The 21,299-nt window shown below is 37.8% G+C and overlaps 1 protein-coding gene and 1 long non-coding RNA gene across 2 annotated transcripts in view; both read right to left on the bottom strand.

Annotated features, from left to right (window-relative positions):
- Nucleotides 1–13,388, bottom strand: part of HEATR5A (HEAT repeat containing 5A) — a 64,391-nt gene extending 51,003 nt beyond the window's left edge. The window contains exons 1-4 of the mRNA XM_068192976.1: nt 13,278–13,388; nt 4,221–4,304; nt 2,510–2,756; nt 1,301–1,512 (exon numbers count right to left, since the gene is read on the bottom strand). Of these exons, the coding sequence (XP_068049077.1) occupies nt 1,301–1,512; nt 2,510–2,635 (338 nt within the window). The 5' untranslated portion in view covers nt 2,636–2,756; nt 4,221–4,304; nt 13,278–13,388. The remainder of the gene's footprint in view (nt 1–1,300; nt 1,513–2,509; nt 2,757–4,220; nt 4,305–13,277) is intronic.
- Nucleotides 13,389–15,123: 1,735 nt separating this feature from the next.
- Nucleotides 15,124–18,893, bottom strand: LOC137475570 (uncharacterized). Its single transcript, XR_010999958.1, has 3 exons — nt 18,592–18,893; nt 17,931–18,054; nt 15,124–17,835 (listed from the first exon to the last, which is right to left on the bottom strand). It is a non-coding gene; the product is annotated as an uncharacterized lncRNA (long non-coding RNA).
- Between the last annotated feature and the right edge of the window lie 2,406 nt (nt 18,894–21,299).

Here is a 21,299-nt window from a genome sequence, read left to right as displayed (position 1 = left end):
TACACTGAACACCAAGTATTTAATATATTTGCAACCTAGGATGAAAGATTTTACTCAACACACTGTTCCGTAGTTCCAATTATTTTCTGTAGCCTGTTGTCTCTGTGTCAGTTCTACCAGAAATCCCTTTACCAAAACTTTTTTGAAGAAAATCATATTTTACAATTACCTTTTTCTCCATCTCTTTCTTCCTCTTCTTACCACTGCTTACATAGCCAGGAACAGGTGGTGTACACTGCCACCTCTCTCCCTCTCCCCCAGCTACTACTCTGCATTCTGGCTTTGGTTATCTTCCATTTCTGCTTTACTGCCAATGGCCTCCCCCATCACTCTGCTGTACTGACATCACCCACTTCCTCCAGTGTGGCACATCACAGCTGAAGCGGGAAGACCTGCAGAACTTTGTCCCACACTACAAATAAACTCTAATGTTAATGGATATCATTGTTAAAAATGTACTACAGCAGTAATTTACTTTGCAAGACTAAGATACTTTATAGCAAACTTATTCCTAACTCAAAAGACTATACAAGAGGTCAACTGGAACAAGAAGGAAACAAAAAAATGGTATAAGAAAATACAACTTACTCCTTGCAAAATCTATTTTCAGGAATCTTTACTTGTGTTGTCAGAAACAGGTTTAGCATGAGAAGCAAAGGAGGAAGAGAGATCCTGCTCTGCTTTCAATACCATATCATTAATGCAAAAGAATGTTAATCTATCTTTACTACCTTCTATCTCATCTTTACTACCTTCATCTTTAATTTGCTTCATTATAGTGAGAGATGGGCATAATTTCGGGAATGAAGGTTATTCATAACATTTCTGCACATAAAAATTTGGCTTCACATTCTGAAGTAGCAGTCCATGTTTCTCTGCTGTTAGTAAGGCTTTTGGCAGTTAGTTATAAACATTTCAGATGTTTTTAACTATATCCAGTTTCCCACCTGAATTAAGAAAAGTACTCAGCAACTGCCTTTTATACTTGAATTTGTGCTTGTCTGTTTTACTGCTCTTCTCAGCACTATTACTAACTATTTGAATGAAAATACACACCTGCCCTCTCATAACTCTGTTATCCATTGTTGATATTCTCCCTAGCCTGATTTTCAATTGTCTGGCTGGAGATCACCAGGTGTCTTCTACCCTTTTGGTTCCTGATGCTCATATATAAACAGGGACTACCAGCACAATCTTTGTTTTATTACGTGTTTTGTGGCAGTGAACTCAGATGAATCTCACTACTTAAACCTGTCTGGTTATAACTGGATCTGAAGTTTGAGGGTAAAAACACACTTACAGTTTTGTAGGCAGATAACTCGGTGAGTCATCTTTACTCCGAATGAGTTCATTGCATTTGTCAATTGTTTGGTAAACAGAAAAAGTGTCTCCAGTGCTATAAAGTACAGCTAAATTCTTGGCAAGAAGCCGTCTGGTAGGAGGTCCTGGTGAATTGTTTAATAAAGAAGTCAATTGTTCAACCAGTTTCTTCTGATTTTCCCTTATATCAGCCTGGAAATAAAATCAGTAACCAGTTAAAGTTCAGTTACATTTAAAAGTTAGTTAAAGATGATTAATTCATATTATCTTTACTTTTCATTATTACCATTCTGATAATGACATTCTGAACTACAAATGAACACTTCATTGCATTTTTATACTTAAAGAAAAGACATTTCAAGTATGTGACTATTTTATTCTTCTTAAAAAACCCAGCACTTTTTTCAGAGCGCAATTATTGCTAGTAGCGTTTCAAGTGTATTTTCCCTGTGGCATGTCTATGCTTAAATCTTTCTCAAACAAAGCTGCCTTTTCTTTCTTTTAATGTCTGCTTTAAAATAAAAGAATTCATAGATATATAGTAAGTTTAGTAGCAAAGAAGAACTTTAAAAAAGAAGCTGAGTTTCAAGAACTTGAGCATTAGAAATGAAAGAACTTCCCTTAAAACAATTATCCAGTCTTACACACATTTTTTAAGACTCTTAAAAAAAAGAACCAGGCACTGTTTTTCATTTAGGTATTTTCATCACAAATTAGCATTATGTTGGTTAGTTTATTATCACATGTGTACATAACCTACTTAATATACACTAAACAGTGAATCAAACAATTGGAGAGTTGGCTGGAAACAAATATTTTATCATTTAACTAGGAAAATTTAAAAAAAAAACAGCAAGGAGAAAGATGTTACATTCCTGCTTGGTAGAGAAGCATCAAATAATTGTGCAACACTAGGTGGAAGCATTACTAACATTCTTCATAACGGAGCTGCAAAATCTTGCAGTAATAATAGGAGTTAAAAATAATTAAAATTCCTTTCATTGGACAAGTGGCTTTGTCATTAGAAGGGTTGTGACCAAGAACTTATATAATTTAGAAATGATAACACTAAATATACTTTTACTCCTTTGTGCATACAAGACATGAGGCAAATAACATTGCAGGCTGTTCTTTGATTTTAAACAAAATAAAAAGACAGGCTTTTCGTCTCAAGTCGTATTACACTTACTCTGCTAGTCACTGGTAAAAGTTTTTCCAAAAACTGTAACCATTCAAAAATGAACTCTGCTTTTTGAAATTCACCAAGATGGTTATATGCTTCTTCATTAAGTAGTAAACTGTGAGCTAACTCCATTCCTTGAAATTTTCCTCAAATCTCCCAACAAGGCAGAATGAAAAAAATCCAATGAACTACCAAAACTACATTAATCAGTTTTCTTCCTCATTAATATCTGGAAAATCAGAAGTTTGAACATCTAAACAGGAAAAAGGAAAAAAAAAGTTAATAAAAAGTCAACAATCACATAATACATAGTATTAATGCTTGACTTACTAAAATGAAAATTTGCAAAGAAAGCCTAAGATAAATAGGAAAATACAGCAGTGTTATTTAGATGTCCTTAGTAATACCAAATGTTTTTGAAAATGAAATAATGGTGTTGATGTAATATGCCAGTTGAAGTTAAATATACATCTGAATATATCAGGACTGATTTCCTTCACCTTGTTTTGCATGAAGTGAGGTTTTCTAGTCCTTAATCATATACCTGAAATAATGACCAACTGACCTCAAACATAATGATTTTGTTATCAAGAACAAAGTACAGCAAAATCTGCAACCAACAATTAACAAACTCCTGTTAATGATATTCACAAATATAAATGCTGACATATTATTCAACATTCTCAATACCATGCAAGGCATAAAAAGCCCCCAGAATTTCATTGCTGAGCAAACCTCTAATAATCTCTTTTGGGAAAAAAGCCCCAAACCCAAACCTGAAAAGATTGTTTCAAAACTCAAAGTTCTAAAGAAGCTATGTTTTACTTATATCTCTCAGACTATTTTGAGAATTTCCACATTGTTGATAAGCAAACCAAGAGGTATAATACTTCTAATGATATCTTCTCCCCCCCTCCCCAATATCTAAATGCAATATAGCCTCAAAATATAAAATAGAATATTCTGTAGGCTTCTCTAATAAAAACATTCAGGGAGATTCTGGTAAAATGCCGACCATATTTTAAACTCCCAAGCAAGTTATCCTTTTCAGAGGTCACTAAGACTGCTGAACACAGTTATTCCTATGCCATAACAATATTATAGTGTAAAGTGATCCCTCAAATAGTAGATGGGCAATACAAAGCATTGCTAAATAATTCAGAACTCAGGATGTCATCAAACACAGAGCCGAAGGTTACCTTTACCACTTTTTACACATTTTTATTAAAATTTACTAACAAAAAAAAATTAGTCATATTTAATTTATCATCATGAACTGTCACTTCAAATCTACCAAGCAGCTTGACAAGGCACCACACTATAAAATGGCAAGCAGATAGAAATATACATAGCACATACTTCTACGTATTTTGTCTGCCTAGGTACTTAGAAGTTCACTATTTATCAGTTATCTCACTCCTACAACACTTGCAGAATTTAGCTCTATTCACACATATTCTTTTTATGAAACATATAAAAAAAAAAAACAGGATTAAGTGTAGAATTTCATCACTGCTCAGCATGAAAATTACATGTGTAAGTCACAAATGGTCCTTTTTCCCCTCATCCAAGGCCTGTTCTAATGTCTACCACATCAAAACCACCTACTACCACAGCAACTTACCCAATTTACATACCCATCTCAGGATTACAACTCAGTTGCTTTCCCTAACTGAAAAGATCACAGTTTGTTGTCAGACATTGGCACTTAACTTACCTAGCAGATAATTTCTCCTCATTGTAAAAACTGTCTCTCTGCTGCTCCAGGCTTTTGTATAAAGGATGTTAAGAACTCAATTTTCTATGAAAATAATTAACACAAAGATCAATGTTAGGAATGAAAGCACATAATATACAAGTGTTTCTACAGAAAACAAGAATCCCAAAGTCTTGCAATACCACCAATGTTTATTAAGTAATAGCTCACCAAAAAAGACTGGATCTCCATGAATATTATTAGCTCTTTATATGCTTCATTTAAATTCGGTAGACCCACCATATAGGCCACACAACTGGGCTCATTTAACTACTGAAATCACCTTTTTCATTTCTGCTTTGTTAACTCAGTTTAATTCTAAACCAGTAAAAAGTAAGTTCAAACAGCATCATAACCATAATAATTTTCTAGAAAGATTATCCAACAACCAGCAGAACTGGCAAAGGTGATTCAACTGCTCTGAAAAATTCATGTACGGTACTATCAATACACGACATGACAATTATCAACCCATTCTCCTAGCCTCCAGATATAATTTTAATATTAGAATTCACAGGCAAAAACATTTTCTTTCAACTCATTCAACTTGAACTTATTCTGGTAGGACATAAAATACAGGTTGCATGTTATTTTAAAAGCATTCACTTTTCAATCACTCTTCAAAAGACTGATGCTAAAAACAAATAAAAAGCACACGTAGATATCAGAATAATCCAAACTTCTTTTTGCCTGCTAAACCAGTGTTCAACCTGCTGAAGAAAAGGTTCAAGATGACCTCATAGCCTTCAAAAGAGTAGGTGACCAAGAGGATGAAGACAGTTTCTTTACTTCACAATAAAAACAAGGAAGCTTACCCCCAACAGAAAAAAAAGATTTTCACTGTAAGGACTATTGGCCACCGTGACTGGTGCTGAGAAACTGCAGAACCTGCACCCTCAGGGGTTTCTAACACAAAGCCCTAAGTAACACTATCCCAAGTTATTATTGTAACTTGTTTCTAAATTAAACACTCCAATTGTATAAGCACACACTTGCAAAACCAATATAAATTTATTTCTTTTTAGCCTAAATTAAAGAAAGAAAAAAATCTTCTGGTGCAATTGCTGATCTTTATAATGAACACCTGCTAACATGACCAGAAACACTACCATTTCTCAAAAAAAAAAAAAGACTTTTAGGACTGAATTATAAAGGCTAACTGCTTGCTATGCAAGGATTAGTTTTGTAGAAACAGAACTGTCCATGCAGGAAAAAAAAATTAAAAACCCCCAGACCTGATCTTTGCACTGCTGATCAACAAGCAAACCTTGATTCCACAAACCTGTAAAGAAAGCAGCATACTCCCTACCCTATGCAAAAAACTCATTCCAAACACTTACTGAGGTTCCCTTCAATAAGCTGTAATCCTGCACACCAGGGACACTAAGGAAGTTTCAAAAGTAATGATAAAAGAAGGGCACATGCATAGAAACTTAGGAGAAGCAGGGCAAGAATGTAGGGCATGAAGTTCTCCTGCAGCATACTGGTTTTGCAGAGAACAGAGCAAAAGGCACAGGGCTCACAGTGCAAAGCTGAACACAAGCACAGAACTTGGGAACGAGCTGCATTCAATTAATAATAAATATGTCCTTGTTATGTGTACAAGATGTTTCCAGGCAATTTCTAAGGAGAAGAAAACATCAAACCCAAAGCCACGCTGTCCAGACATAGGTGGGACTCTGCTCTAATTGGAGGCGTGGTACAGCCACACTCTGGGCTGGTCAAGCACCAGGAAAGAGAGAATGTTCTGTCAGCAACTGGAGCTGCTTGGCCATCGTCAGCACCAGTAAATCAATGAAGTACAACCTAAGCATGTAAAGATGCATCTTTATTTACAAGAAACCCACATTTAGAAATGCTGAATTATTTGATAGTGCTTCATTTTGGTGCTTAATTTTGACGCTTCTCAAAATGAAAAAGAAATCTGGGGAAAAATGTGAAATTTAATTAAATGAAATGTATGCTATGCCATCAACCAAAATAAAAAGGCATACATGCCTGATGAAATCTTCATTTGCCAGCCAACATGATACACCATCCTTTTGGTTTTGTTTTTAGGTAACTGAAGCAATTACAAGAACTAATTTCCCATCAGTACTACAAGAATAGATCAATCAAAAATTCCTCATTTTTTTTTCCTGTGAGCTATGTTTATTTTACATTATGCTACAAAACTGGCACAAAGGCAGAGGTTGTTCCTACTTACTACTAAATTTTTTTTTTCATTTATCAACTGCCAATTTGACAAGCAGGACTGTTCAAGACTGGTCAGAAAAGAGCTCAGAAAAGCTCCTGGAGCAAGCACTGGATGGAATGCCACCCTGTAAATTGAAAGAAATACAGGGTGCATCAAGCATTAAAAGGCAAGAACAACTGTATTGTTGAAGTTTCTGACAAACCTCAATGAGAAAAAAGGACCTGTAGTGTTTAAATAAAAGGTGATTCATCCAGGGTAAGACTGATCTGAGTAGCTGCCTTTAGCTACTGTCTTTCAAATAGGAGAACCAACAGACCACCCATGATAAAGTTATAACAGAGTCAGAAACCTAAATAGATCTATTATTTGGATCAAGTTCATTTCAAGCTAGATAATCTCCTCAGGCTTTAAAAGATGAGGGAAGCAGACCATAGACTGCTGTGTATCTTGCACATGGAAGCCTAAGTAAAAATTGCAACATTACCAATGAAAATATGAGCAATAATGGCAACCTAATGAATTTCACTCTTCCTTTTCCTTCCAACTCTTGGCATATTTTGCTTATGCACAAAAAAATAAGAAGTACAAAAAAAAGTAATCTGCAATGAAGCAAACTCCTAACTGGTCTCTCACTAAAAATCAGCCTTTAAATTATGAGTCATTGCTTCAGTGAAGAGCAACACAAGTAATGGAAACTACCCCACAGACCAAGTTTGTACTTACAAATTTATTTTCTTTTAAAATTTTTCACATTTGATCTCTGATTCACCACTTTGACTCTCTTTGCCAGGAACAAGTGCTACTCAAACAGAAATCTGATCAACCTCAGATCTCTGAGGTGAGGATCTAATGCACAATCTAGATGAGGGTCTAAGTCTTTACACCTGCTTTGTCGTGAAGAAAATAAAGTACAATTTAACTTACCTTAATAATAATTATTTATATCTTTCTAATTTCAAAAGTATTAACATAATTCTGCACTAAATCCGATATAAGATAATAAACCTGTGGATTCAATTTTGTACCAATGACTAATCCAGCAGAGACACAAGTGCATAGCATTCCTCTAAGAAACTGCTGCTGTTACTCATTGACAGTAATGAGTAACAGTAAAAAAAAAAAAAAGAATAAGAGTAATGATTAAGATGAAAAATGACCAGCAACAATAACAACCAGTGTTTTCATAACAGCTGCCATTGGGCTGACTACACAATCAATGCCATAACCATCCCACTGCTGAAAAACAGAGCTGAAGCACATTTGGTAGCTTCAACATGACCCTCACTGCACCACAGTGGTATTTTAACTGACTTCAAATCCACGTTCTTTTCTTCAGAAAGCAAGATTTATTATCGTCTGCCTAACAAGCGAACCAATATGTTTAAGAGAAAGCCTTCCAGCCTGCCACGTTCAATTCCAGCCATTAACAGTTGAGATCAATGTTACTCCTGCAGCACTGTTTAAAAGTTTAATGGGATGATCATTAGCAGTGATCTCAGCTGACTGCATGGAGAGACATCGATGCTCAAACCTTTGTTACACCCTTGCACGTACCTGTTCACTGTCTTCCAAACATAAACACAACTCCTGCCCAGCTCCCTTGGACTTACTTCTAACAGAAGAAACTGAGTATGGTGGTCTTTGCCAGCTGGGTGAAAAAACCTTAAAGCACCAGCGAAATGCAGCTACTAATGAATGAAACATGGACCAAAATCCAATAGTTACAGTGTACTGTTTATGCTAGTAGGCAAAAATAAAGAGGCACCCACGTCTGGAGAAGGCAAAAAGTGCAGGTTCAAACTCCAGCAACTTCAAATGGGAGATATGACAGCCCAGGAAATTTATAGCACACACAGAAATAATCTGATTTAAATAAGCAACAAGTACAGAATCTCAGTAATATCGTAAGGAATAAAAAAGAACTCAAATTTCAGCTTAAATGAGTTTGGAATTTAGACACTGGAAATATATCAAAGTGGGAATATTCAATAGATAAATATGTTCATAATTACTGGAAAGACCGAGCAGCCTTTGTTTTTTTTACTGATGTCTAGAAACTATTCTCAACTAACTCACAGAAGCAAAGTCTGCCTCAAAATCTTCAGTTAGAGAAGGCAAAGCAAAATAAAAGCATCGGTGTAAGTGAATCAGTACTTCCACATCCTTTGTGTGGCAGGATCCCCATCGTTCAGCTGACTTGTACCTTTTTTCTATAAGCTTTAAATTTTTGCTCCACAGAGCTACATTAAGCAAGAGCAGGTAACTGCTGCTCCCAACATAACAGTGACCCCTCTGTGCATATTTCTGTTCAGTAGTGCTTATCACTCTCACTCGTTCAGTCAACCAAAAAAAAAAAAAAAAACAAAAAAAACCTGGGAATTTCATGTGCCCTTTTACTGCTTTCTTGTATGTATTTTCAAAGAAACATACAAGGAAATGTAGGAAATTTCAGCACCAAGACAAGCAGAAGAGAGGGGAGGAAGAGACAAGGAGAAAGGTAACTCCCCTGAAGACTGTTTCTTTAGCAGAAACACTGTTATGTTTGACTGATTAAATACTTCATGAAGAGGTTTAAGAACAACTTACGAAACCAGAGCCCAGTCTTTCAATATATACACACACATATACTGGAATTTGTCACTGATTGGTCTCATCAATTTGAGCCAAATTACCCTTGGCATCAAATTGGCAAATGCTTTTCATCCAAAATTAATGCAGAGCCATAAAAAAGCCAGGTATTTTGCAGTGTTATGTTACATTGGGCAGCAGTAGAGAAATTTAAAGCCAGGCACAGAGAAGATGGGACCAACAGTGACGTTTGACAGCAGTTTGCAAGAAGAAGCCACAAGAGAAAGTCATCACAAGACTACAACTCAGAGCACGTGGAAAAGAATACCAGGCCACAGAAGAGAAGGTCCAAAATTTTAAGGCCCTTAAATCAAGCAGAACTATAATTCCTAATATCAAATCTTGAGTGCATTAGCATGTGAAAACCACAGCAAATAAATCTCATGGTTGAATACTCCAATGTTTTACTGTATATTCTATGCTGTAGTGGGGTTCAGTTTCCCTCACATATCCTCTTTAAATAAAAATATGTACACATTTGCATCACACATTGCTTATCCCAAACAGCAAAAAGCAATTAAGAATCTGTCTATGAGCAACAAAAAATAACAGATGATAGCAGAACCACTTCCTCTAGTTATTGCTGAAGATTTCAGACTAGCACAACTTCCCCTTACATTAAATTTTTGTATGCAACTATTCTGTTTAGAAACATTACTCTGAAATCATAGATGTTGAAACAAGATACTTATCTTTCAGTCTTTCCCCTTAATAGTGCTCTGGATGAATAAATTTGCCACAGGAATGCTATGTGTCTATTCTCTCACTGAAAATTTGGGAGCATTTATGCAGGAACTTGTTAAAGATACAATCCAAGTGCATTTCCATATATTGTATTCTCCACATATGTAGGTCCTGCAGTGTTCCCACAGCATTTCAGACTGTACTAAAGAACAAATATCATGCAGCCCAAACAGAATTCTTGTTAACTTCTCAGCTATTTCCATTTGTGTTGCAAAACAAAGGGGTTGTATTTTGATGTTTTGTGAACCATGATGTGCACACAAAATACAAGTTTACTCCCTCAGGAACAGCTCCAAATGACTGGTTTTCCTACCAAAATGCTTATCAAATCTTATTGATTTCCAAGTTTTGGAGGAATTACCCTGTATCTGAAAGAGCAATGAAACTTAAAGGTAACAAAGAACTAAGTGAAAACTACCAGAATTCTTGCTCTGGGCTTCCTGGTTTTAAAAATATTCACTCAAAGAATGTGACCACCCACAATCCTCATGCATAACAGTGACATTGATAAGAACTACAACACAATATACATTTACTGAAGTGTGAAAGAAACAACAAAACAATGTCTTCTAGGAATGCTGAATGAATTCTGTGAAGTTTTGAGGACAAAGCTTGACACAAGTCAAGAAAAATACCCTGAACAAAGTGCCTGAAAATGCAATAGCTGATTTAGCAATGCAAAATATTAAAGACATTTTTAAAAAACAATTGGAACATATTAATTCATAGTGTTAAAAAGTACATACACTTTGCTTTCATGTTTCTTATTATCACTTTAATTTTTATCTCTACGTGAGAAGAATTATTCCAGAAAACCAAGAAACAGCAACATTCAGTTACTGAGAAAGATAAACAACCATTTCCTGAGCTTCACAGTGGGCACTACTGGCACACTCTGACCTCCCTGGCCCTCACAACTCTTTAATATTATTCAGGTTCATTTCTGAAAAAGTTACAGTCAAAAGATAAACTTGGTTCCATTATAGGGACCTCAGAACATTATTTTGTTTGCAGTCAACCGGGCAAATTGCATACAAATAATTAACCAATGCTTCCAATAGTCAGAAAAAGAGTATCATATCTGATACAGACAAAGTCAGTTTAAAACATTTTCTTTTTCCCCAAAACTGGACTAAGTAAACGTCAAAAAGCAATAACTAGCTTCAGTCTGAATAAAAATGCATAGGATTCTTCATGTTTATTTCTTTGCAGATTTGAAACCTGGTGTGATAGGAAGGCAAGTGCATGAAAACCACACAAGTATAAACATCCACCTGCTGACAATAATATATAACAATTTCAATATATGTCTGAACATAGCTTTAGTCCTGAGAATGTTGTAGACAATATTATATATCTAATATAGACAAAATATACCAAACTAAGTATGCTGACAGGGTAGCTAGGGTTTGTTGTTTGCTTAGGGGTTTTTTTGTCACAATGACAGAAGTTTCAGGAAATGAAATTACTTGCTAAAATGTTAAATTGACTTACAGTAGGTGATATGTATGTATATGGATTATCCAAAAAGTAGGTTGATTTTAGCCATCAACCTCTGTTAAGGTAAATGCTGAATCCAATCTAGCTTAGCATTAAATTAAGCCACAGGTAATTTTTGTTGAATATATACTGAAATCCCAGAAAAGGATAGTTATTTTTCCTGAAAATCACTATAGCTTTTATTATGATTCGATGTCAACTGCATTGAAACACCAACACAGAAATTTAGCAGCAGCAGCAGAAGCCCTCACAGATGCCAACTCTGCAGGAGACTTGTTTGGCAGATCAGAGATCACTATCCGGGCACAAATCACTGACATACCTCACTGCAATGGTTCATTCTCTAGGTATTTTACGTGGCTGTTCCCCAAAGAAAATTCCAAAACAGCTCAAAAATGTAACTGCCTAGAGGTTTAAAGCCTTTTCAGTCTGCAGTGTAGATATAGATATACTGTGTCTCTTTTTAAAGGTTCTGCTACCTGAACCCAGTAAATACAGGTAAAAGATGAACAGCACAAACATCCTGCAATCTGAAAATGTCTCTGTGAGAAGGTGTTTCTAATCTCCTGCCTCGCTAGGGTACTCTGAATCTTAAAATAAAATATCATCCTGCATTGATTAATAAAGTTTTTGATGTGTTTGCATACAACATCATGAACTAGTCAGTAAGTCTGATATTTTCCTGACTATAAAAACAATCCTATATTCAATAGTCAAGCACAAGTTTTCAGAGTCTGGCTAGACTTAGTGTAACAGTAAACTGGCTTCCTCCCCCCACCTCCTTTTCATTGTGTGAAACCATCAGGAAAAGAAACCCAAGCTCCATTCATCACACAACCAGAAGTAATCTATCTTCTGTGTCTCAACTGTTATTTCATACATGGATTGAGTCTTACATATCCTATAGCAAAACACTAAAGCATACAATATAGCTTGACTATTTCTGAAGACAGGGAAAATATTTCTGGAATGTGAGACTAAAATAAATGTGCAGTTCATGGTCACAACTGCAAACACCTCATCCTACTGAATCAAACCCCAAACTCAAAGAATCACTACAATTAATGAATCCAAAATTCAAAAGATATCAAATTTCACTTATAGAAACACAGACCTGGACTCCACTTTTATCTGCCTTCCCCATCTTCTATCATCCTTCCACCCGTATCTCAATAAACTTCACACTTAACTAAACTTAAAACACCTATTACTCCTTCCCACATTCAAAAATGTCAACACGAATGCAATTTTACACATTTTACATCCCTGTGCAAGGTCCTTACCAGTTATATGGTGTAAACTTAGTCGTTGTCCTATCCAGACAACCAGGAATTCAAACTGCAAAAGCTTACGATAACATTTCCAGATATCAGAATTTCCTATATTGCTACCCCTCCCAAAATATTCTGAATTACCAAGGTTTATAAGACAATACAAAACCAGACCCCAAAATCATGGAACCTCAGTGCAAGTGAATGCCAAACCCCTGCCCGAGCCTCAGGATCGGTATTGCCCCGCACCAGGCAAACATCCCCGCTCGCCCGCCCTGCGCCTGGCGGCACGGCCGCTCCGCCGGCGCTGCCCGTGACACCCGGGCGACACCCGGGCGGCGCCCGGCCTGCTGCCCCCAGCTTGCTGCCCCCTTCCCTCCCCTCCCTTCCCTTCCCTCCCGGGACTGAGAGCTGCCCCGCAGCCTCGGGGAGCGGGACGCGGCGGCACGGGCTGGGCTGCAGGAGCCGCCCGGCCGCCGGCTTTAGAGCCGGCTGTGTGTGTGACACCCACCGACCCACCTGGGGGCTCCGGGGGTGATCCAGCACTTTTCGGGCGCAGGCCTCGGGCAAGCGCAGCCCCGCAGGACTCCCAGCTGCGCTCGGCCCTGCTGCCCTCACACAGCCCCTGCTGCCCTCACACAGCCCCTGCTGCCCCTGGCCTCCCTCAGCCCGCGGTACCTGCTGGCCGCAGCGCTCCCGCGGCGCTCTGCGGGCTCGGCGCCGCCCGCCCGCCCTCCTCCAGCGCGGGGGGGCGCGGGTCCTGCGCCCGAGCTGCCGCCGCCCGCCGGCGGGGAGGGGGGAGGAAAGGGAGGAGGAGGAGGAGTGTGAGGGCGACTCCGGTGCTCAGGACTGTGCAATCGGGCCCGGAGCCATCGAGCGCCCGCGGCGGCCAGGAGGAGGGCGGGAGCGGCCCGGGGAGCGCGCAGCCCGGGGCGAGGTGTCGCGGTGCCGGAGGGGACAGAGTCACCGCCCCGGGGGCGCTCCGAGGCTCTGCAGCCTCCGGGCGATGAGCGGCTCTGCGCTAGGGGGCCACAGCCGGGGGCTCGCGGTCCGCGCTGCCCCACCAAAAACAGCACCTAAAGATCCCTCTTGGTGATGCTTTGTGAAGGTAGCTCAGCTGGCACTGCTGGGATTTGTACCTGGCTGTGATCAGTGTCTACCATGGCTTCTGATTTCCACTCCGCCCCTCAGGCATCCACGTCCGTACCTCCCTGGGAGGGCCCCTGGCCGCTGCACAGGACAGTGACAGGAACACGCCCTTTATGTTAAGCGTTCGTAAACTGTAATCCCAAATTGGGATATGGATTGATATGGAATCCCAAGTCAAGAAGTAATTCTGTGTCTTACAGACAAGGTCAGTTGAAACTCTTCCAGGAATTTCACCTCGTTTCTCCTACTGCATAGGTGGTCCAGCTGGAGGACGTTTCTTTGTCACTGGGAATTACTTCCACCCTTCCTAATTTTCATTAGCAAACTCACTGGTCATGAGAAAATATCAACTGGAGGGATTTTCTTTAATGTATTCTGTGATCAGTTTAAGTTCTCTCTTAATAAGAGGAAAGCATGTCTCTCAATAATTTTTTTGTTTTAAAATAAATAATAATCTTATTGTAGTTTTCCAGCTGATGCCCAGCCATGTTTGGAATCCAGAACCAGAATTCTGTCCACGAGCCTGTGTTTTCTGGGACTATCTTCTTTTAACTTTTGCAAACAGAATCTCAGAACATTAAGAGTGGAAAAGTCCTGTAAGATTGAGTCCAACCTTTGACTGATCACCACAATGACAACTAAACCATAGCACTAAGTACCATGTCCAGACTTTTCTTGAACACCTCCAGTGATGGTAACCCAACCTCCTCCCCAAGCAGTCCATTCCAGTGTTTAATGACCCTTTCCATAAAGAAATTTTTCCTGGTATCCAACCTGAATCTCCCCTGGTACAGGTTGAGGCTGTCGTCTTGTGCTATCGCTGGTTGCCTGGGAGAAGAGGTTGACCCTCACCTGGCTCCAACCTCCCTCCAGGCAGCTGCAGAGAGGGAACTGTTGTGGTGAGGGAATAATGCTTGGGACACAAAACCAGAGGAGCAGAAATGTGTCTAAACCTTGCATAAGCTTGTACATTCAACTTAACATAGGTTCAATATGTAAAGTTTACATGCAGGAGATCCTCTGTGAACATCTGTACTCAGATATGCAGACGATACCACTGAGAAATATTTCAAAGAGCACATGCAGGGCTGCCTGCTTACATTGTGCTGTAGATGCCATGAGCACCAGGCTGCGTTACCATATATGGACACTGGTTTCATTTTTACTAAACTGACTGTGGTAAAAAACATGAGCGCTGATGCAATGACCTTTTTAAAAAAAATCTGGCAATGGATGTGGTAATGAAGAATATGCCTCACACTTGAAGCAGGAAATTATTTACATATTATGTTTCACAGAAATCAACTCTACAAACTCATACTGATGTAAAGGTGTTAACCAGTTTTCAAAAATCACATACATTCCCAGGAAATAATTATCTGCTAAGTTACCTTCATTTTGATCAGGAGCTGAATTGCTGTTACTAATACAGTGATTTGCAATTCACTTGTGAGAAAGGTCAGCTGAACAATTTATATTAAAAGACTGTTACATGATGACTTTTCTCATGAGGAACTCCAGAAAAACAAGGGCTCTCTGACAGTCCTGGGGTACAAGAAACTCCTGTCAATATTTGTGAAGGATTGATCATGTTTAACTCAGAAACAAATAAACAACCCCAAATCTAGAATAAATTTTGGAAGATTATTGCTGTTATTATCATTATTACACCTATTATTCACTCTGTTATGGTAGCAGGCAGAGACCCACTCAAAATTAGTATCTCATAATGCTGGTGGTACATGAACACAGGGCGAGACAAAACATCATTCATTAAGAAGGAAAGACTTGCTCAGTTTTTCCCAAGAATTATCTTGCCCAGCCCCCAGGACACATGATACCAGTTCTAAATAATGCTTTGTTAATGCTAAACTGATATGAATCAATTGGAATAACAAGGCATATTGATGCAGGATGCTCCTTCCATCAGCTTTAGGGTTGCTTTGTGCCAGCAGTGCATACATAAGGGCGTCTGTCTTCATTGGATTTATAGCTAACCTTGATTTTTACCATTATTTTTCCCTAAACTGGTAAACAGACTGTTAACCATACACTGATTCAAATTAGCATCTACTTTAGCAATTATGCATGCTATTTTTATTTTTCCCCTTTTCAATCTGAAATTGTAAAAAAAAAAATGTTGTGCAAATTTATAGTAATGTGTTCTAAAACAGAAAAATTTAGACAACTAGATGCATCCACCATGTATTAACTCAATTTTCCCTTTCCCCATTAGTCCTGTCTGTGCTTCAATAACAAGTTACTTAATAAAATAAGCAACTAGCAAATAATCGAAATGCTCAAACCTCCTGATCAGTCTTCTCATTAGTCTTATTTCGGTAAAGTGGGTTGACTGATTTAGAGCATGAGTCAGTTCTGCCATACAAATTCCAGACATAGTAGAATATCTATACAGTCGCATATGCCTCTGAGCTAAATATTTTCATTCTTTCAACTTTATAATCCTCAGTGCCTCTAGAGGAAGAAAAAAGAATGTATGCCTTTGAATTCAGTGGGACTGTCCAGGCATGAGTAAGAATCACAAGCCTAGGGGCCTGATTTGAATTAAATGTTACATCACCAAATAATTACATAGCAAACAAAACCAAATTCCATTATATTTTAAAATTATTAAGAAGGGATATATTTAAATTAATTATAAGATTAACCATTTAGTTTTACTTTGTGCAGGCATGTAGAACCCAATACATTTTGGCCTGTCCTAGCTTTTGCAATGCTTTAGGTACCAATCTTGGTTTTTTTTGCACATTGAATATCAAAAATAATGTATATTTTAATGCTACAATACTGCTAGGCTTCTTTTTATTCCCAACACAGTTCCTTTCTGTACTATCACAAAATGCAAGGCCTGAGTTCCTGTCAAGCAATTACACAGTCCTGCTGTTATTTTAAATCCTAAAATGCAAATAAAAGTATTATGCAGGCCTAGATAATGTTAGATAAGAGGTACCAAAATGGAAGGGGGAGATAAGAAAGTTAGATCTAGGGATGGATTGCCAGCTAAATACTAAGGCCTCCCAAAAACCTTTTACATTCAATGTTAACCCAAAACTTTCATTGCCTTTCAGTCTCTTTTCTAGTGGAGCACATCTAAATAGCATTAAGTTCCTTCTTGCACATTTTTAACATATACTTATGTAATAGGGCATCTATTGTGGCATTACACCAGTAAATATAATTAAGGTGAATGGAAAGCAATGTTAAATACATATGAACTAGAACAGTAAGAGAGGAATGCCATTTATTTTCTTTCCCATGCTGTCTGGATCATTCCTATTTTAGAAATACTATGAGGTGTTATTTGTACTGATACCACACTGTGCATTGAGGTACTCAAAGTGCTCTGTGAACATTAGCTTAAGTCACATTTGTGAGAGAGGCTAAAGTAGGAAGTAGTGAAAGGCAACTTCCTGTAGCTCCAACAAAGGTGGAGAGAGGTAAAATCGTACTGCCTTCTAATGGAAAAAGAGGATCAGAGATTATGTTTTGCTTTTAATTAAAGGGGGAAAACACAATGATTTTAAACCTCTTCCCCCTGGTTTTCACTCTTTCTTTCAGATCCCAGATGGAAAAAGTGGAGCAGAAAATTGCTTTGCTCAAAGCCACACACTGGCAGTAATTGAACTACAAGACAGCGTTGGTTTAAATAGAAAATGTGCAATATATTCATAATATTTGGACTATTCTAACTGCTGTTTCTTTCTCTTGTCCACATACACCATTTACTTTTTAGCTGTAATTGTATGGCACTTCTGGTAACAGAATCTTTTGGGAATTTCAGGGAGATTCCCAAATTCTGAGTTGCTTTCAAGAAACTTCAAGGAGTGAAGAAGGAATAAATAGGAAATACCAAATTCATCAAGTTTTGGGTCCTGTTTCCCCAAGAAAAAACATTAAGGAAGAAACTCTACTTCCTGTTCTTGTCCAGCAATTGTGACTCTGATGTCTAGAATAAAGCAGCTGGTGGATCTCCCAGACAACCCAGTCCTGTCCCACTGTGCTGTGCAATACATTAAACAGTGATGGTCATTGTTTTTTTCCACGTATGGTCTCAAGGATCAAGACACTGAAAACAAAAATAGATAGCCATTTATTAGATGAGAATTGATATGCAAAGAATTTTAGAAATTAAGTCAGTCATAACGGAGTTTGGTGGCAGACCTCAGGTAATGAATCCCAGTGCATTTGTGGAGACCACTCTAGCCCTCTGCGGCACACTGCTACTCCAGCTTCCAAAGAGAAACAATGTGTTTGAAGGAGTCCATACAGAAGACAGGAACAGAAACTAAAAATAAAAAATAACGGAAGCTTAAAAGAGTCATCCCTCCTTCTCCAAATAAGCTGCTTTTATACCAGAGGTGAGACTGAGGTTCAGCAGATCATACTTTTAAATCCAAGTAGATGTGAAACTTTGTTCTCAAAGAGGAGTTGTTGCATTGAGTCACGATGAAGATTTTTTGTGGAGCTTTTGTGGTAAATGAGATCAGACATCACAGATGCATTAAAAGACCTGGTGAAAAGCACCACAAAGGCTGGCTGATATCCAGCAGCCCATCTAGTGGCTGCCATTTCAACATGAGGAAGCAAATGTCTGCAGAAACTGTTATGTGCAAAATCTTGTTACAGGCAAAAAGAAATCCACCCTATGTTTAGAGTCACACCAAATTTATTTTAATTGCGACTGTAGCAATTTAATCAAATAACTATTATCAGTCCAAATATAATTATTGCAGAAAAACAAAGGAAATAAAAATAAAGAAACTGTATAGAAGGTCTCTAATAATAATACAGTAAAAATTGTTATGCACAATTTACTACCTACCCTTACCCCTCTTCCTGGTGTCATGGTTGACCCTTCACCTCCCTGTGGCTTCCATCTTGTAGAGGGAGCACAGTTGATCATCAGCATCTGGAGTCCTGTGCCTGCAGGAGTATAATGCTGATATTTAGGATTTCTTCTTTCTCTCCTTTTTTTTTGGAAATATCACTCTTGGGGTTCTTTTTATACATTTGCTTATAAGGTTTTACTCCTTGCTTTTCTTTACTGGCCTGCAACTATGTATTTTTCTTTTTGTTTATCTTAAGTTCATCTTTTGTTTATCTCATATACTCATTCCTTCTTCTGTTTTTTATCCCTAAGAATAGTTTTGCCCAACTCCAGGTTTGTATTTCTTCAACTGACCATTGGCAAGTTGTTTATAGCCTTGGAGTGTCCAGTGACAGCCTGTGCCCCATCTCTTACTATCATATGCCTCTACTTTACACTGCAGTTGGTGTCTTCATTTCTCAAAGTTCCTGCTGTTTTAATAGACCTATATTTCTGTACCCTGTAACACCATGTTAGAGTCTTAAATATATAATTCTACACAGAATAAATACTAATTATTAATATCTATATAACAAGTGTGGTTACACATAAAACAAATTAGCTATAGCCTCCTGTCCTTTGAAAAAAAATTGTTACAGCCAAATCAAATAAAACCAAAGCTCTGAGAAGCCTGGGGAAAGTTCCTGTGATAAGCCTCCATCCTGAGCACTTGGAACACCTGGGACAAGGCCTGTGGATTGTCACTAGCAGTAGCAATACAGTTGCAAGTATTACTGGGCTACATGCTGTTTATGAACTTCCAATTCTGCATTAATATTTGTATGTTGAAAATTCCTATGTTGCATACTCTATGTAGCAGCAGAGATAAAAATTTCCAGAAAGGGCATGGGAAGGAAGTAGGAATACTGCTGACTAGAAACAGGCTATTGCCCCTGAACTCATTAGTGATTGTTTATGAGCCCAGTTCATAGTCCACGTATGCTCAGCTTCAACACACTGGGTGTGTACGCTGCAAACAACATCACAAAAACCTGATATTGCAAATTCCTGTGTGGCAGTTGAATTGGAGACATAATAGCATAAGGACAACTCCTCACTTTATAAGTTATTTCAAGGAAGTGGGGAATATTAAGCATCTTCTAATAGATACTATCTAATTATAGAACAGGATAACTATCTGAGTTTTTGTCTAGTCATATTACAGAAACTATTTAAAGCAGAGTCAGGTCATCTGTTTAAAGCATATATTCATGGTTGAAGGGAATAAGCATTTGGCTTTGAAAAAGTAATTTTAATCAATTTTTTTATCAGTATGGTCCAGCATGTTATTCAGAAATGGCTTCCTTCAGCAAATGGATTGTGAATCAATAGTAGATATAAATAAAGCAGTACAAAGGGCACAGCATTCAACAAGCTGCCAATCCCTGGAGCAGAGGATAGAAGAAATCAGTATTCCAAGATGGATACACAAATAAATCAGAAATGGGCAGATAATACACAAATATTCACCTTTTTACCAAAATTTCAGAGTTTTGTCTGGTCCTAAAACCACTGAAATGTACATTAGCTTTTATGTGCTTTATGTGACAGACCACTATGAGATGGAGTTTGAAGTCTATTTTTCACCAAACATTTTCAAGCTTATCCCTCTTCGAAATCTTAGAGTTCTTTAAATATAGAGAATTAATTGCCAGGCTGCCAGAGATCTTTCTGGAGACAGGAAGTAAATTAAAAGCTGCAGACTTTGTATTATGCCTCAAAGAATCAGTCCTTGAGATTTACTAAATACCCACAATTCCTGTAAGGTCTGTGAAAAGTGGTATTACTCAGCACTTTTTAGGATTTGACCTCCAACAGAAAAAGGAATTACACACAGATCATAATGAATTTGTATTAGTCATTTGCATCAGGACAATATTATTTAAATGTTGCTAGTAGGAACTTTGAACATGACTCATACTGTGTCTGTCATAACTGTTAATTATTAATGAATAAATATGTCATTTGGGTCCTAATAGCTAATATTTCCAGGCCATTTATGCAAATGGTTGTTTTCAACTGTGAGAATGTCAGTTGCCAGGTATCCAATATCCTTCTTTATTTCATAATTATTGAGCATATATTATGCTAACCTGAAAAAAAAATCTCACTACTCTTTTACCAAAACTATACATTTTGTATCTATTAAAAATGTGATTCTCATGGCATAGTTTGAGCCTACAGATTATAAATTCAATGTTTTGTACAAAATGAAATAATGACAGAGTATTTGTAACTACTGGCCTACAATTTAGGAGTGTGCAAGCTGCCATCCTCATTAACCATAAGGTTTTACATTTCTTCCAGAATAATTTCTATTCAAATGGCAATTCTGGATAATTGCTGCAAACCATATAAATGTCTGATTTCACTTTGAACCCTTCTGACCATAATGCTGCATTAAAAAGACAAACTTGATTCACAGGATGAACACATTTGTATCAGTTTTGAATTTGCCACATTTTAATATAGCTGTTCTGTTCTTACTGCCTTTCCAGACAGAATTTCCCACGATATTTTCTTAGCACCATCTGTTAATAATGTTTATAACAGAACTGCATAGGGGGTCAGCGGGGAAGGGGGCCCCAAATGTATCAACACTGTCTATAAAAGGAAAGCTCGTCTCTGCCCAGCAGCTTCTATGGACAAAAAGCTGGAAGGAA

The sequence above is a fragment of the Anomalospiza imberbis genome, chromosome 6, assembly GCF_031753505.1.
Source record: "Anomalospiza imberbis isolate Cuckoo-Finch-1a 21T00152 chromosome 6, ASM3175350v1, whole genome shotgun sequence".
Taxonomy (NCBI): Eukaryota; Metazoa; Chordata; class Aves; order Passeriformes; family Viduidae; genus Anomalospiza; species Anomalospiza imberbis.
Note: the sequence above shows the minus strand (reverse complement) of the source record. Positions and strands in the feature narration are given on the sequence as shown.